General features: G+C 45.2%; 1 protein-coding gene across 6 annotated transcripts in view; it reads right to left on the bottom strand.

The window, feature by feature from the left end:
• Nucleotides 1–17,544, bottom strand: part of ep400 (E1A binding protein p400) — a 34,725-nt gene that overhangs the window by 2,068 nt on the left and 15,113 nt on the right. For 4 of the 6 annotated variants that reach the window (XM_041900884.2, XM_041900883.2, XM_041900888.2 and 1 more), the window contains 28 exons: nt 16,882–17,058; nt 15,297–15,446; nt 13,842–13,912; nt 13,411–13,700; nt 13,018–13,220; nt 12,700–12,869; nt 9,034–9,230; nt 7,192–7,303; nt 6,822–7,097; nt 6,635–6,709; nt 6,370–6,504; nt 6,054–6,098; nt 5,782–5,935; nt 5,444–5,679; nt 5,072–5,245; nt 4,919–4,966; nt 4,687–4,823; nt 4,433–4,568; nt 4,117–4,296; nt 3,945–3,990; nt 3,752–3,864; nt 3,360–3,552; nt 2,985–3,118; nt 2,561–2,758; nt 2,155–2,329; nt 1,801–1,946; nt 440–589; nt 238–315 (listed from right to left, as the gene is read on the bottom strand). In XM_041900884.2, coding sequence (XP_041756818.2) covers nt 238–315; nt 440–589; nt 1,801–1,946; nt 2,155–2,329; nt 2,561–2,758; nt 2,985–3,118; nt 3,360–3,552; nt 3,752–3,864; nt 3,945–3,990; nt 4,117–4,296; nt 4,433–4,568; nt 4,687–4,823; nt 4,919–4,966; nt 5,072–5,245; nt 5,444–5,679; nt 5,782–5,935; nt 6,054–6,098; nt 6,370–6,504; nt 6,635–6,709; nt 6,822–7,097; nt 7,192–7,303; nt 9,034–9,230; nt 12,700–12,869; nt 13,018–13,220; nt 13,411–13,700; nt 13,842–13,912; nt 15,297–15,446; nt 16,882–17,058 — 4,199 coding nt within the window. The remainder of the gene's footprint in view (nt 1–237; nt 316–439; nt 590–1,800; nt 1,947–2,154; nt 2,330–2,560; nt 2,759–2,984; nt 3,119–3,359; nt 3,553–3,751; nt 3,865–3,944; nt 3,991–4,116; nt 4,297–4,432; nt 4,569–4,686; nt 4,824–4,918; nt 4,967–5,071; nt 5,246–5,443; nt 5,680–5,781; nt 5,936–6,053; nt 6,099–6,369; nt 6,505–6,634; nt 6,710–6,821; nt 7,098–7,191; nt 7,304–9,033; nt 9,231–12,699; nt 12,870–13,017; nt 13,221–13,410; nt 13,701–13,841; nt 13,913–15,296; nt 15,447–16,881; nt 17,059–17,544) is intronic. The other 2 variants (XM_041900885.2, XM_041900886.2) reach the window with 2 other exon arrangements.

The following is a 17,544-nucleotide window of genomic DNA, read 5'->3' as shown; positions in this document are numbered from 1 at the left end:
CTTGGTACCTCTATTCACTGTCATAACATTTCACAACAGTTTATGGGAAATTACCTAAATGTCACAACGCACAAAATATTTGTGCAATTTAACCAAGCTGACTTGTATTCAAGTCATGAAGAAGTGAATAGTCATGAAAGGTTAAGACACACAGGAAGCAGAACCGGTCATCTCTCATTCCATACGCCTCAAAGATCCTGTATGATACTGCCCTTCTGTGGGGGGTAGTGCTCTTACCTGCTGTGGAGATGATACAATCTGCTGGATGTTGGCCACAGTGGATTGCCCCTGCACTATCTGGGGGAGCTTAGCCACCTAATATACAAGGGAAAGCAGTTAGCATTCCTCACACCTCTGGATAATAGCTCTATACATTTATGACCCAGTGCCTAAAGGCCAGTGGGTTGGAGTATATGAGTAGGAAGATCTGAGTGTCTACCTGGATTTGCTGGGCCCCAGTGGGTTTCCCAGCCTGGGCAATGGAGGTAGTGAAGAACTGGGTCTTGATGCTAGGCTGTAGCTGGGTGGTGGTGGCATAGGTGACCTTCTGCTGGTGGGTAGCCGGCACTGTCATCTGCTGGGTACCCAGCTGAGGGAGAGGACACAGAGCAGAACTAGGCTCACAACAAGATTCTTCTGACAAGAATTTATGGCATGCATTTTTTTCATAATCAGATATCCAACTATGGATAGACTGGGTTGCAGTTTCAAGAGCACCACTTTCTGTTAAGATTTGAAATGCACCTCTGACCAGCCCATACCCTTACGGTAACAACAAGAGAACACCAGCTCTTGACTGAAGTTTACATACTTGGTTTGCTCAAGGGCACATCGACAGATTTTTCACCTAGTCGGCTCGGGGATTAGAACCAGCGACCTTTCGGTTACTGGCACTACGCTCTTAACCACTAAGCTACCTGCCGCCCCAGTTAGGATCAACATTTTAAGAATGTGAAATGTCAGAATAATAGTAGAGAGAATGATTTATTTCAGCTTTTATTTCTTTCATCACATTCCCAGTGGGTCAGAAGTTTACATACACTCAATTAGTATTTGGTAGCATTGCCTTTAAATTGTTTAACTTGGGTCAAACGTTTCGGGTAGCCTTCCACAAGCTTCCCACAATAAGTTGGGTGAATTTTGGCCCATTCCTCCTGACAGAGCTGGTGTAACTGAGTCAGGTTTTTAGGCCTCCTTGCTCGCACACGCCTTTTCAGTTCTGCCCACAAATGTTCTATAAGATTGAGGTCAGGGCTTTGTGATGGCCACCCCAATACCTTGACTTTGTTGTCCTTAAGCCATTTTGCCACAACTTTGGAAGTATGCTTGGGGTCATTGTCCATTTGGAAGACCCATTTGCGACCAAGCTTTAACTTCCTGACTGATGTCTTGAAATGTTGCTTCGATATATCCACATAATTTTCCTTCCTCATGATGCCATCTATTTTGTGGTGCTGCCACCCACATGCTTCACGGTTGGGATGGTGTTCTTCGGCTTGCAAGCAACCTCCTTTTTCCTCCAAACATAACAATGGTCATTATGGCCAAACAGTTCTATTTTTGTTTCATCAGACCAGAAGAAATTTGTGGAGTGGTTGAAAAACTAGTTTTAATGACTCCAACCTTTATCTTGGCCAGGTCGCAGTTGTAAATGAGAACTTCTTCTCAACTGGCTTACCTGGTTAAATAAAGGTGAAATAAAAATAAAGTAAAAACCTAAGTGTATGTAAACTTCCAACTTCAACTGTATGTGTGTGGTTGTGTAGACTGTGGTGGTTCTGTTTGCCCCCAGAGCCCCACCTTCTGCTGCATAGAGGCTTGTCCTGGCTGTGGCTGCACTGCTTTCTGCTGGACTGCTGCTGCCTGCACAGCTGCCTGCTGCTTCTTCATCTGGAGCAGCTGCTGCACCTGCATCTGGGGGAACGGGGGCGTCAACACTGGCCCACCTACAGGAGAGGAAGCAAGACAGATAGACAGGCCAGAGACATTGTGACTCAGGGACAGGACAACCTCAGGACATGTAACCCAACAGAGGGAGTGTGAGGGTATGTGTGTGTGTGTTATCATTGGTAGAGAATGTATGTTTGTGCTAAGAGGAGCAGATTATGAATGTTTCAGTCTAATTAGTTGATGAGAATAGGAGGGTTTTCCCACCTGTTTTCTGGGCCTGACCAATGGCTACACTGATGCCAGCCACAGTGACGGGCAGGGTGGTGACGCCAGTGGAGGAGACCACGGCGGGCACAGAGACCACGGGGGGCTTGGTGAGGGTCACCTGGGCCGTCTGCCCTGGCTGGGCCTGGATCTGACCCTGGGTGGGCAGCCGTGTCTGGGCACAGGCAAAGACAGAAACTGTTATAAACACTTTCAATGGATCATTAATTAAGCTCAAACCGGGTTACCTCTAGTAGATCATTCTTCAAAATGGACACATCTCAGCAGTGGCCTTTACCAGTCTGAAAATAGTCAAGATCAGCACAACACAGTGGTGCCTAATTCCCTAGGCTGGGCTACATACTATAGAAAAAAAACAAGAGCAGGTGATAAAGTTGGTCCTTACCAGTCTGGCCACCTGCAGGTTGGCTACGGTGGTGCCAGCCAGCACGGCTCCGGCTCTGGGACCAGCAGCTATAGCGGCCAGCTGGGGGTTGGCCAGGGCTGCCTGGGGGTTGGCTGGCTGCACCTGGACAGGCTGCTGGCCTGCTCCTGCCTGCTGCTGGGCCATCTGCAGCTTCTGCTTGTGCATCTTCAGCAGCTCCTACAGCCAGGGAGAGAGATAAAGGGTCAGATCACTGAATGTCTGTACTGATTTACCGTTGGAGGAGGGCTGGCTGAAATGCATGGTTTCTATATTTTTACTTTACAAGACAAAACGGCTAACTTAGTATTAGCCACAGATAGTGTGAGTAGTGGGTGAGCATCAGAATAAGCTAATTCTAGGAGGCCATGCAGTGAATGAAGGGCTTCTCTGTAGAGTACAGTACCTGGGGTTTTCCCACAGCCTTGATGCCTTGTGGAGAGGCAGCCTGTTGTTGTTGCTGCTGGAGCTGCTGCTGGCGGAGCATGTGGAGGTGGGCCTGGGTGATGGGCTTCCCCTGGGGCAGCTGCATGCCTGTGGCTGGGGACAGAGAGCGAGAGAGGAGTCAGATCATAAAACCAGTGGACAGGGCACTTCATTAACTAAGTAGTATGTTTTTATGTTCTTTGTTGAATGCGTTCAGTGTAGAAACAACCAACATGTTATGTTATGTTATTTGATGGGTTACTGTAAAGCACGTAAATGATAAATGTTGCTGTCAAAAGCGCTATATAAAATCCATTTGATTGACTGTGTTCAGTGTGAACAATGTGTGCAGTACCTGGTGTGACCAGGGAGCGGGTCTGGGACTGCACTGGGGTCAGAGTGGTGGACACCACTGCAGAGGCAGTCACCGGGGTAACGGCCCTGACACCCTGACCCGTAGCTATGGCAACCACCTCCCCAGGCGAGGCAGCAGCAGGTACGGCTCTCTGCTGGGAATGGACCACCTGGGCTCCTGCTGCACCGGCAGGCTGGAGGAGGGACAAGAGCACAGGGCCTCATGTTAACTCAACCAGACCAACACCTCCTAGGACCATTCACTCTGTCAGCAAGACTACTGAATACTATACTCTCAAACAATGATCATCGTGTGTTATAATACAAAAACTGGGAAAGATTCCCTAGGAGTTGAGTGAAGTAATGGCAGAGGTAATAAATAGAGTGACTTACAGACAGGGTTCCTGGTATGACTTGACCTGGTGATGCCAGCCGTTTGTTGGCCTGGAACGGACTTGGAGGAACTCCAGCCACTGTGTTCACAATCAGGTTCCCCCCTACGGTGGCTGAAAGGATTTTAGAAATTACTATTGGATTACAGACTAAATGTTTTGTAATGATCAATGTGTGTGCCATGAAAACCCACCAGCTTGAATGGTTGTTCCCACAGCAGCATTCTTTATGGCTCCAGGCTGAAAAACACAACATTCTTTAAAAATACATACATTTCAAAATTATGCTATTTTACTCATTAGACAGCTGTTTTTTTTTACCACAAAGAACAACTTGGTTTGACATTGAAAATTCCCCATTCTCACCAGGACAGCGGTGTTGGGTACAGCCATTGCTCCAGCCGCTGCAGGGGCCTGGAGGACCCCCGGGGCCTGGGCTTGGCCTGCAGCGGGAGCCCCAGCCTGGGGTTGGGCAGCACCGGCCACGGCCTGGGGGGCTCCAGCCTGCTGCGCTAGCTGCTGAGCCCTCTGCTGCTCCGCTAGGGCCTGACAGGACACACACAGACAAATAAGCATGTTGAAGATCAGAGTGCATACCACCATGACAACATACCTGACTTTCACACTGCAAACTTAGCCATTAATCCAAATCTAGAGAGAACATACAGTAAACAGTACACACCTTCTTCTCCTTGGCAATCCTCTCAGCACGTTGTGATGCCACCTGAATGGGAGGGAGGGGCTTGTCGTAGCTGATCCCACTTTCTGCCAGGACGGAGGCATGTTTTGGGTTCTTCTGGAATGGGTTCATCCCCAGACTGAAAAAGAAGCAAACATTTAATTATTTTAGAATTGCACAGTGAGCATGTTAATCATGAGGCTGATGACACAACATGCATTATTTCAAGGTACAGAGGAAAGATCTTGAGTGCTTACAGTGGTTTGATGGGGGGACTCCTCTTGCTGGCGATGATCTTCATGAGCTCAAAGCGGCTGTTGTAAAGCTGGATGTGTGTAGCGTTGTCATCCTGGGTGTAGATCTGACAGGTCCGCAGTGGCCGGCTGTTCTTAGACTGGTGGAGGAAAAAGGAGGGATCCTGGTCAATCAAGAGGGCTCTGTGCATCAAACATTACGACCGTTGTAAACGACAAGAGTAGGTCAATGTACCTTGTATATGCTCTTGGTTTTCTTCTTAGGGTTCGCCTCATACACCAACTACAATGAATAACAAAACCAGTATGGTTTAATTATCTGAATGCTCAAACAACATGATGTCTTGGTGCCACTCACACTTTAGTAACTGTCGTCATGTCTGCTCACCTTGCCCTCCTCCCGGGGGATGATGACGTTCTCGTAGCGGTTGCGACACTGCTTGGGCGAGCGGTAGATGCGGCTGCAGGAGTTGACCACGTCGCTGACCAGGTCCCAGTTGGGGGTGTGGGCCGGAGACACGATGGTTAGATTCAGAGGGAGCTCCAGGAGCTGCTTCATAGCCTGCCACGCACAGAGAGAGAGGGGACACTTACATCACTAACAGAATATATCATTCATTACAAATAGCTTAGATTCTAAGTATACTTTAGTTCACCTCATCTGAGAGTATCTAGCAAACGTACAGTATGACAGACTTTTCATTAGACCAACCACAGTATTGGGTAAAACAAGCCATCCCAGTAGCAGCCTGCCCAGTACCTGTAGAAGGGCCCAGTCTTCACTGATGAGCCACTCTGGGTTGTCCTGTCCGGCCTCCATGGCAGGTTTGACCAGCGAGGGCAGAGGCTTGGCAAAGGGTGCCTGCTGCTTCAGGGAGAAGTTCTTCTTTTGGTCTTTGCCCTCTCGGCGGACCTTGAGCATGCTGGCCTTCTCAAAGAGGGAGCGAGGAGGAATCACCGTCTCCCCATGACCCTTCTTCTTCTTCCTGCCTGCTGCTGGGCAGAAAACACAGGACAGAGATCACAAGTGCATCACTACACACACACACACACAATGTACTATACTGTAATGTTTGTTACCAGAATACAAAGCCTTACCTGAGGGGTCCATCTTGAGTCTCTTGTGCTCCTTGCGGATGTAGACCGGAGGCAGTTTGGACTCAGGCATGGGAGCAGAGTCGTACATCAGACAGATGACAGAGTCGATATAGATGTCGTTGTCATCCTGCGGTGGGGTAGGTGGAGTCCACAGCTGCAACCAGAACCATAGGTTAACACAGCTGACAGGCTCATGGATAATAAGAGGGTACATTATGATATACCTCAGGACAAGCAGATACGGTCATGTAGATATTATGTGACCGACTTACCGGCATGATTTCCGTTTGGCCATCTTCTCCATCAAACACATACTCCTGTTGAAACAGAGACTTTAGCTCCCATTACCACTGATTTACAACGGAAATATACTACAGGCTCTGTTCTCTTATTTGAATACTGTGAACACCATGGGCGTATTCATTACCGAAACCATTTACCGTTTAAGAAGTAAACAGAGCAAAACAAGAGTTTGTATTGGACAAATTCAGTTAGGTCCCTCCCCGTTTCATTCGCTTCCGAATAAAAAACATTTTGCAACATAATAGGCATAATGAATAAACTCCTGATGAGAGAGTGAAAGCCTACCATGTTGTAAGCATCCTCTCTGGTGTACGTGAACAGGTCCTCCTCTTCCTCAATGATAATCCTCTCCTCGTCTTCAGCCTTCAGTTTCTGGAGGTGCTGCATCTCCCAGCCTCTCTTCGCACACAACAGTCGCTCCTGAAATTCACATTAAGTATTATTAAAGTTATAAAACATTTGTAATTGTGGCCTTGTGCTACTTTTAGAATGCAATGTCTTACAAGCTAGTACTACCTCTGGATATCTGAGAGGAGCGTTTGAGTCTTACCTTAGCAACAAGTTCGTCTTCACTGACATGAAGATACTCCAGGTATTGCAGGGCATATTTTTCTATTGGTGTTAGCTAATGGAGGAAATTATGAAGACAATCCAGTATTAGTTGAAACAGATGTGCTAGTTCCCTGGTATGTAGTCTACAATATACTGGAAGAAGGCACTTCATGACCGTTTATCACCTGGTCCATTACAGCGTTAAGCTCCTCCAGCTGAGAGGGCTCCTCTTTGACCTGCAGCTCCTTCTCCAGGTCCTCCTCCTGACCCTCTTGGCTCTCCTCCTCCTGCTGCTCTGGTGGCGGGGCGCCCAGGCTGATGCTGTGGAGGGCCTGGATGTAGGGCCTAGCCACGCGGGGAGAGATGGCCTCAGAGGGAGACGGCTCCTGGTGCAGAACCACAAACTCCTCAACCTTCTCCCCCGAGCCGGCCTCCACCTCAAAGAGGTCCTGGATGGTCCGCTGGACACACAGACACAGCGTATTTAATAACCAAATATAGTATGATTTTCAGTCAGAGCAGGGGTCTGGTTGGTGTGAGGGTAAAGGATCTTACCTGTGTGAGGAATGCCAAGGTGTAGTCAGTCCCCTGTGCAGCCACCTCTCGGATCAGATCCTTGGTGCCGTTCTTTAGCAGCTTCTCTTCAATGGAGTTCCCGCTCTCCAGTCTGGGATATAAAGACACCGAGTTACCAACCTCACACTGACTTACATTTCAGCAGCAACAACAGTATGCGTTTCTTCATATCCTGATATGGTACAGTGAGGGAAAAAAGTATTTGATCCCCTGCTGATTTTGTACATTTGTCCACTGACAAAGACATGATCAGTCTATAATTTTAATGGTAGGTTTATTTGAACAGTGAGAGACAGAATAACAACAAAAACATCCAGAAAAATGCATGTCAAAAATGTTATAAATTGATTTGCATTTTAATGAGGGAAATAAGTATTTGACACCTCTGCAAAACATGACTTAGTACTTGGTGGCAAAACCCTTGTTGGCAATCACAGAGGTCAGACGTTTCTTGTAGTTGGCCACCAGGTTTGCACACATCCCAGGAGGGATTTTGTTCCACTCCTCTTTGCAGATCTTCTCCAAGTCATTAAGGTTTCGAGGCTGACGTTTGGCAACTCGAACCTTCAGCTCCCTCCACAGATGTTCTATGGGATTAAGGTCTGGAGACTGGCTAGGCCACTCCAGGACCTTAATGTGCTTCTTCTTGAGCCACTCCTTTGTTGCCTTGGCCGTGTGTTTTGGGTCATTGTCATGCTGGAATACCCATCCACGACCCATTTTCAATGCCCTGGCTGAGGGAAGGAGGTTCTCACCCAAGATTTGACGGTACATGGCCCCGTCAATCGTCCCTTTCATGCGGTGAAATTGTCCTATCCGGGGCGGCAGGTAGCTTAGTGGTTAAGAGCGTTGTGCCAGTAACCGAAAGGTCACTGGTTCTAATCCCCGAGCCGACTAGGTGAAAAATCTGTCGATGTGCCCTTGAGCAAGGCACTTAACCCTAATCGCTCCCGTAAGTCGCTCTGGATAAGAGCGTCTGCTAAATGGCCAAAAAAAAAATCCTGCCCCCTTAGCAGAAAAACACCCCCAAAGCACAATGTTTCCACCTCCATGTTTGACAGTGGGGATGGTGTTCTTGGGGTCATAGGCAGCATTCCTCCTCCTCCAAACACGGCGAGTTGAGTTGATGGCAACGAGCTCCATTTTGGTCACATCTGACCACAACACGTTCACCCAGTTCTCCTCTGAATCATTCAGATGTTCATTGGCAAACTTCAGACGGGCCTGTATATGCGCTTTCTTGAGCAGGGGGACCTTGCGGGCGCTGCGGGATTTCAGTCCTTCACGGCGTAGTGTGTCACCAATTGTTTTCTTGGTGACTATGGTCCCAGCTGCCTTGAGATCATTGACAAGATCCTCCTGTGTAGTTCTGGGCTGATTCCTCACCGTTCTCATGATCATTGCAACTGCACGAGGTGAGATCTTGCATGGAGCCCCAGGCCGAGGGAGATTGACAGTTATTTTGTGTTTCTTCCATTTGAGAATAATCGCACCAACTGTTGTCACCTTACATTTTACATTTACATTTTAGTCATTTAGCAGACGCTCTTATCCAGAGCGACTTACAGGAGCAATTAGGGTTAAGTGCCTTGCTCAGGGCTTGGCGATGGTCTTGTAGCCTGTTCCAGCATTGTGTAGGTCTACAATCTTGTCCCTGACATCCTTGGAGAGCTCTTTGGTCTTGGCCATGGTGGAGAGTTTGGAATCTGATTGATTGATTGCTTCAGTGGGCAAATGTACAAAATCAGCAGGGGATCAAATACTTTTTTCCCTCACTGTATGTAGAGTTACGGCACAACATGTATTTTTCCTGTGTTTTACCTGTAGATGTGGATGTCCTTGGATCGTGCGATCTTGTCGCACCACTCCTGGGTGCGGGCATCCATGCTGGGGTTGAGGTCCGTGTCGTAGAATATGATGGTATCTGCGTCGAACACTGTCCCCACGGCCGAGCAGCAACGGTTGGTCAGGATGCTGCAGAACACCTGTCTGTTCCTGTTGAAGGTCTTCATATGTTCCTGATGGGAGGGAGGGGAATATCATGAGAAACATAGACACAGATTAGTCCCAAGGAGAGGGCTTTAGAGTTGTATATCTTATCCCACTCAATCAATTGGTATACATTTTTTAACGTATTTTTCCACATAGACACATCCTATGTGTTTTAATCAAATCAACCATATGCACTGAGCTTGTCTGGTGGTTTAAGCACACTGTTTGATCAAATAGCCTAATTAAGACACACAAATGACTAGAGGGTGTCCAACCGCAATTGATTTGATTGAACATTTTTTTATTTAACCTTTAGTTATACAGGTTTTTCTCATTGAGATAAAATCTATTTTTCAAGAGAGACCTGGTCCAACAGCAGCAGGGGGAACAACGTTTCAGACAAAACTACTTACATACACTAACACAACATTGAACAAAACTATAGACACATACAGTACAACAATTACATATTATGAAAAGAAACACGAATGTCATAACTAAAAAACAGCTGTCCTAAAAGACAATTACACTGATATTTACATTGACCAAGTGTTTGAACTTCACCAACATGACTAGATCATCACATTTTAAAATGTTCAGGAGAGAATTCCAGGACCTGTTCTAATTCTTGGTACTGTTAAAAGCAAAATGAGAATGGCACCGTAATTGATATTTATTTACTGACCTGATTAAAAAAGAACATAGATAAAGTGGCATTTTACCCAGTATGGCCTTATAAATCAGTGTATACCATTGTTTAAGCCTACGCAAGGTCAATGACGACCAGCCAACGGCGCTGTAGAGATCACGTGTTAGACGTTATTGATTGGTAATGAACCTGAGGGCTGCATGATATACTGAATCATGTGCTCTCAGGGAAGTGGTTGAGGCCTGCATATACACTACCGTTCAAAAGTTGAGTCACTTAGAACTGTCCTTGTTTTCGAAAGAAAAGCAATTTTTTTGTCCATTAAAATAACATCAAATTGATCAGAAATACAGTGTAGACATTGTTAATGTTGGAAATGGCTATTGTAGTTGGAAATGGCAGATATTTTATGGAATATCTACTTAGGCGTACAGAGGCCCATTATCAGCAACAATCAGTCCTGTGTTCTAATGGCACGTTGTGTTTGCTAATCGAAGTTGATCATTTTAAAAGGCTAATTGATCATTAGAAAACCCTTTTGCAATTATGTTAGCAGAGCTGAAAACTGTTGTGCTGATTAAAGAAGCAATAAAACTGGCCTTCTTGAGACTAGTTGAGTATCTGGAGCATCAGCAATTGTGGGTTCAATTACAGGCTCAAAATGGCAAGAAACAAATAACTTTCTTCTGAAACTCGTCAGTCTATTCTTGTTCTGAGAAATGAAGGCTATTCTATGCGAGAAATTGCCAAGAAACTGAAGATCTCGTACAACGCTGTGTACTACTCCCTTCACAGAACAGCGCAAACTGGCTCTAACCAGAATAGAAAGAGGAGCGGGAGGCCCCAGTGCACATCTGAGCAAGAGGACAAATACATTAGAGTGTCTAGTTTGAGAAACAGACGTCTCACAGGTCCTCAACTGGCAGCTTCATTAAATAGCACCCGCAAAACACCAGTCTCAACGTCAACAGTGAAGAGGCAACTCCGGGATGCTGCAGAGTTGCAAAGAAAAAGCCATATCTCAGACTGGCCAATAAAAAGAAAAGATTCAGATGGGCAGACTGAGATATGGCTTTTTTACTCAACTAGTCTCAAGAAGGCCAGTTTTATTAATCAGCAAAACAGTTTTCAGCTGTGCTAACATAATTGCAAAAGGGTTTTCTAATGATCAATTAGCCTTTTCAAATGATACATTTGGATTAGCAAACACAACGTGCCATTGGAACACAGGACTGATGGTTGCTGATAATGGGCCTCTGTACGCCTATGTAGATATTCCATTAAAAATCAGCCGTTTCCAGCTACAATAGCCATTTACAACATGAACAATGTCTACACTGTATTTCTGATCAATTTGATGTTACTTTAATGGACAAAAAAAATGCTTTTCTTCTCGAAAACAAGGACATTTCTAAGTGACCCCAAACTTTTGAATGGTAGTGTATATGTATGTATATATATATATATATATATATATATATATATATATATATATTTAGGGCTGTCAAAAATAGCGCGTTACCGACGTTAATTAGTTGTTTGCTGTTAATTACGTCAATTTTTTTAACGCATTTCACGCATGCGCAGTGTGACAAATTATTCAGGTCAGGAAAGTGGTTGGGAGCTAGAGGCGAGATGGAGCAAGGTGAGCAAAGTGGGCCTATTGACGGATTCAAATATAAAAAGAATGATGATGGTACAGTTAACAAGTACAAGGTTATTTGCAAGATTTGTAAGAAGGAGTTTCAATTTCACCGGAGCTGTTCAAGCTTGAAGTACCATGTCAACGCCAAACATGCGTTTGCTGGGCCGTCAGATTCAGCAAGTGGTTTGCGCCAGACCACGCTGAATGTTTGCAGGCAATTAACAAAATCAACCTCAGATAATTTGACCAACACAATAGCAAAATGGATTGCAAAGGATTGTAGACCCATTAGCATTGTAGAAGACTCAGGTTTCCTTGATGTTTTGCAAGTGGCGTCTCAAGACTCATTCTATAAGCCACCGTCAAGAGCCACAGCCAAAGACAAATATTATGGTGTGTAGTATGTTTCAGCTTGATTTAAAACACCATTATTTGGCTGTGTTAATAAACAGACATAATATGAAAATTATGTATCTGTGTCCTGTTATTTATCTTTTGGTATGCATTTCAGAAAAAAAATGGTTAGGATTCAGGTGTAATTGCAAATAGTGATTAATCATGATTAATCCACTGAAAATTCTGATTAATTTGATTAAAAATTTTAATCATTTGACAGCCCTAATATATATATATATATATAGGCTACTGTTCGACTAAAGAAATCTCAGTCGACCAACAGCCTATGGACCAAACAATCGACCAGTTGACTAAATGGGGTCAACCCTAAACCAAACACTTCCGGTATAGTTCACTCAGCTCACCGACAAGAGAGAGGGAAGGAGAATTAAACAAGAGGTCAGTTAGAAAAGAGACAGACACATCTGATTGGACAGACAGAAAATGAAATAGCAAGTGTAGCAGAAGAGTAAAAAGTACAGCAACAAAAAAGCCAGAAAGCCCCATAGGTTCTCTAGAGCTGCAACTGTGTGCTTCTTTAAGGCCCTAGTAGAACCAACATCCAGTAGGAAGTGAAGTGAGCGTAGTACTCTGTCCCCTTATAGTGCCAGAACACTGCACTGAATCAAGAGGTTCCGGTTTAAGATAGGGTGAAACGGAAAGAGAGGCAGGGCTGTCACTGAGTGAGAACTACAATTAACCCTAGTAATGCAACACTGATAGAAGTCTGTGTGTCAACTCACTATAACACAGGCACCAAACAGGTGCAGTTGATGACTATTTCCTTGGTACAAAGGGGTTTTACCTGCCGTTCCTCTGTGATCAGGCTCTCGTCAACACGGATGTATGTGAGCTGCCGGTGGTCCAGGAAGGCCTCCAGGATGTCCAGCATCTTCACCATCTGTGTGAAGATGAGGACGCGGCGATTTTCTGACCTCAGTTTCTGGAGCAGAATGGCCAGGGCCTCAAGTTTACCTTCGGAGAAAAAAATTATGTTAATTTTACTGTAATTCGAACGAAGTGTGCAGCCCAAGCAGACAATGGACTACCTATGTTTAGCAAGGCTTATAGGAAAGCCTTAAGCCCTGGCACAGCTAAATATATAATCTTCTGCTGAGCTCACCCGAGTCCATCTGCATGAGCTGCAGGTCAGGGAACTGGAGCAGGTGTCCAGAGGCCAGGCTGTGGATCTCTGTGCTGTGGGGGGTGGCGGCCTCCTGGAGCCTGCGACTGATCGACTTCTGCTCCAGGCTGTAGGGAGCTGGGGGATTGGCTGCATACAGGTAAGGGGGACGAGCTACTGCGGCAGGGACAACACATGATAACCTACAGAGAGAGGAGAGTTTTTCAATGACTAAGAAATACAAAAGTCTATATGAACTCAAGTCGGCTTTAACTCAATTCACTGTATGCAAACGTAACTGATTTTGAACCAGTGTAATTATGTCCGTCATGATATTAAAAGTTTAATCCGACAGTGATGTGAGGTGATTGACCACCACAGGTAGTTGGGCACCTGCTGACTAGGCTGCTGCTGGCGTCCTGGCGGTGTGTGGAGGAGAGCAGAGCAGACTGGAGGTGTGTGGTGGTGGCCACAGGAGTCCTCTGGGCCCTGAGGCAGCTGTCCCTGCCCACCCACCTCCAGCCCCCGGGGCTCAGGGCAGAGTGAGGAGCCCCTGGGGTCACAGAGCAGGCCTGGAGCAGGTCAGCCCCGTACAGCACACTGCGGTCACAACGCCTCTCGTTGGCACTGAACAGGCGGCTCAGACGCTCCTTCAGCTGACGACTCCTCTCCTCTGACGTCACCTATACACGACACAGAGAACAATGGCATCATATTCACATTTCATCCCTTCAATGAGAATATATGGGTTAGGGGGCTATAGAAATATAGGTATGTTTTCATTTCATGTAATTCTGTGTTCTACCAGTGCCTGTTCTACCCACCTGAGAGGCAATAGGAGCAGCAGGAGCAGGCTGGGAGCTCACCCCCAAGGCATTTGGTGTCACCCCTGAAGCTTCAAAGTAAAAGGGAGAAAGACTAAGACCATTACAACAAAATCACTTTGTTAGAAAGGTTACTATAGAGTAATATTTGACTGTGTACACAGTGTAAGCCATGACAGCAGAGACATAGAGTGTCTCTCAAAATGCATACTACCGTGCTCGGAGCACGCAAATTGTAGCACGGGAGGGTCAGAGTATGAGTCCAAATCAAAGTATGTGAAACAAAGCAAGGAGAGCACTCCGTTTGTACATATTTTGAAACATGCATCGATTCAAGCTTCAACGGAAGGTATGCAAAGAAATATGACGCAACCATGTAAAAAATGACGCACAATTTCCACTTTATACTTTAAAATTTCGCTCTGTGATAAGAGTCACTGACTCAAAGCCACAAGAGGGTAGAACATATTTCAAACGTTGCTTGTTAGGGGGAGGTAGTTGCAGAAACGCTGGAATGGTTTAGTCTACTTTCTCAATAGTTGAACTTCCTGCCATTATTTGAGCTGAAGCGAGAGAAAATACACTGACTTCGGAATGAAATGTTGCCTATTCACATGGCATACGTTGCCTGACTACAATATTTTCTTATCTTGATACGTTAATAAATACATGCTGTGTTAATTTTGGCATCTTTACCTGCCTACGTACCGTAGATCGCAAGCCCATAATAAGTCAAATTTGTAAATCGCTCTGGATAAGAGCGTCTGCTAAATGATGTAAATGTAAGTCAATAGGGATAACCGGCTAGCTACTAGTACTGTTAGCTAGCCAGATAGAAACAAAGAATTGTTAGCTAGCTACCCACGAAGAATTTACATCTATCTTGCATAATAATAGTTTGAGGTCATTCGTCCCGTGTAGCTCATTTGGTAGAGCATGGCGTTTGCAACGCCAGGGTTGTGGGTTCGATTCCCACGGGGGGCCAGTATGAAAACTTATGCACTCACCACACAACTGTAAGTCGCTCTGGATAAGAGCGTCTGCTAAATGACTAAAATGTAAAAATGTCATTTTTGCCTGTTAAACTATCTGGATAGCTACATTATTATGATTCATATATAGCTAGCTGATAGTTATGAAGTAAAACGGTTGCTTTGTGTATATCTTGTTTCATCTATTGTTGCCATTGTCCTGGCTGGAAGACGGATCAGCGAATGGGGAGGTGAAGCGTGAGGTAATACAGCAGGGGGAGTACAAGCGCTTCTCAAATGTAATGTTTTATGCATTCTTCACACTCTCATCCTCAAAAGAACGTACTCAAGAAAACGTCGTTGGAGAATGCACTCGGAGCATGAGAGTGTAGGGCACGGTAGTATGCATATTGAGAAACACCCATAGTGGTGTATTTCTTGAGGCACTATCTGCACTATTCACAGTTGAAGGTGGCTGGCTTACCTTGTTGGGCAGGGCCGACTGGTGGTGGGGTGCCAGGTCTGGTGGACGAGTTGGAGACAGGTACAGCCTGAGGTACCGTCTGCATGACCATAGAGCCCTGGGGCCGGAGGATCTGCTGACCAGGGGCCGACACTATCTGCAGGATGTTACCTGTACCATCACACAGCCAGGCACACAGACGACACAGAAACCATTTAACAGATATAACCATTTAGTTTTAATCACTCTCGTTCTGTGGTCCCCAAACTTTTCTGAGCTGAGGTCACTTTGAGTCAAAATGAAGGCTGAGATTTACCTACCGCTCAGATGTAATTTTATTTTTAACATGACTTAAACATAAGCCTATGCAACATTAACCTATTTAAAACAGTTCTGTAGCAATGTGAGTTGTAGTAGGCTATACGCCCAATACATTATCATTGCATATTGGCTATGCTCAAATTGCCCTGCCAATGTTGTTCTTCTCAGACCATTTTAAAATTATACTTGAGGTATATGATCACACTGGTAATAGATCATTTGTTTTATTACTTGTGAGGCATAGCTGAGTGAGCATAAATTGAAATAATGTGTATTTTTTTTACTGGACTGATGGTCCAGTGTGATGGCATCTGATGGTCAGTCTCAGTGGAGGGAGAGCATCAGTGGGTCCGCCTCTCACCGTCGTACTGTCCCTCAGCTCTCCCCCCTACGCTAAGAGTAAGACTGACCAAAAAGGGGACACCGTCTTCGAGCAGATACCCAAAATCGAGTCACACCACATTATTTCTGCCTCATGCACAAATTCATGTTGTTACTCCTATGACCAGAAAAAGTGAAATATTAAAACACACACAGCCGCTAACAATAACAACGCAAGCCCATCGATACACTTTGCTCCTCATTCATTGAAGCTGCAGTCTTGGTTGCAGCACGAGTGGCTTATAAAAGTGTTGAATAAAAAGTGTTGACAGTGGTGAATAAAAACTTTAACATGAACACAGCTCTTTGCTGTATTCCTTGACAGTCTCTTTCTAGTCATGGTTTTAAACGTTTTGAAATCACAGTATCAACTTACTTTGACAAGGTGATCTGAGAAATTCGATTGGCTAGTGGCAGGCCTATACGTGCACTTGATTTGCTCTCTGGGCACGCCGAGTAGGCGGAGTTTGTACTTTCAGACACATGAAATGGTTCAAAATGCGAACACTTCACCGGCGCGCAGGGCAACTGAAACAAGCGCACCTACTTGCACCTACTGCCAACAGCGCGAGACAGAAAAATAGGAATACAAAGCTTTCTCGTTGGGTTTTTTATATAAATGTTTCGTGATCGACTAGAAATGCCTTCAAGATCGACCAGTTGATCGGCCGTTTGGTGACCACTGCTCTAGTAAGAATGTCTATACATGTAACATTGGTTATCCAACTCTCTGCATTTCTATGAAGCGGATTCTACCAAATACATGGTAGAGTTAAAAGGAGTATCATTTAAAGTAGCATCTTTGTTGTAAGTGATTACAATATAGTGAAGGACATTCTGACAAAAAGGGCAGGGAGAAAAAGAGAAGTTATAGGGAGAGTATGAAATGTTGGGTGTACATTACCGAGTGTACCTTGGAGCTGCAAGGGCTGCCCAGTGGTGAGCTGTCGGAGCTGGCTGGGGGACAGGGTGAACTTGTTGCCCTGGAACTGCAGAGTGACGGGGGTCTCGGGCTGGGAGATTCGGTTCTGGCTGCCTGCTATGGACGCCAGCTGGGCTATCTTCAACACATCTCCTCCACCTTCAGCAGGAGGAAAGAGTACATACACACAGACCTCTAATCAAATAACACCACAGACTAAAAGAGCTGTACGACTGCATCACCAAAAATACAAAATAAAGACATATTTCAGTTAGTTGAAGGGTGAGAGACTAGACATGCAATACCAGGGTGGGTTAATGAGTGGGACAAGTGTAGGTAGCTGCCCTCCACAACATGAGAACCATTGCAGTTACTCATCTCTAGCCAACCCTGAGGGGGAAAAGAAACTAAAAACAGTAATCTTCAGGTGAGACAGAGACCCTGCAACAAACATGTATTCAGTTAAAGCAATGGCTTGCACTTAACTGCCTTTTCAACAACAACTACAACACACCTATTACAGGCATGCAAACAGATAATGCACCTTTATCCTCATAAAATTATTGCCAACAAATAGCAGTTTGCTCTTTTAAAGATAAAACTACTCTAAAAAAATAAATGTATGTGCTATAATTTGTGTGTTGT

Source organism: Coregonus clupeaformis, chromosome 16, assembly GCF_020615455.1.
Source record: "Coregonus clupeaformis isolate EN_2021a chromosome 16, ASM2061545v1, whole genome shotgun sequence".
Taxonomy (NCBI): domain Eukaryota; kingdom Metazoa; phylum Chordata; class Actinopteri; order Salmoniformes; family Salmonidae; genus Coregonus; species Coregonus clupeaformis.
Note: the sequence above shows the minus strand (reverse complement) of the source record. Positions and strands in the feature narration are given on the sequence as shown.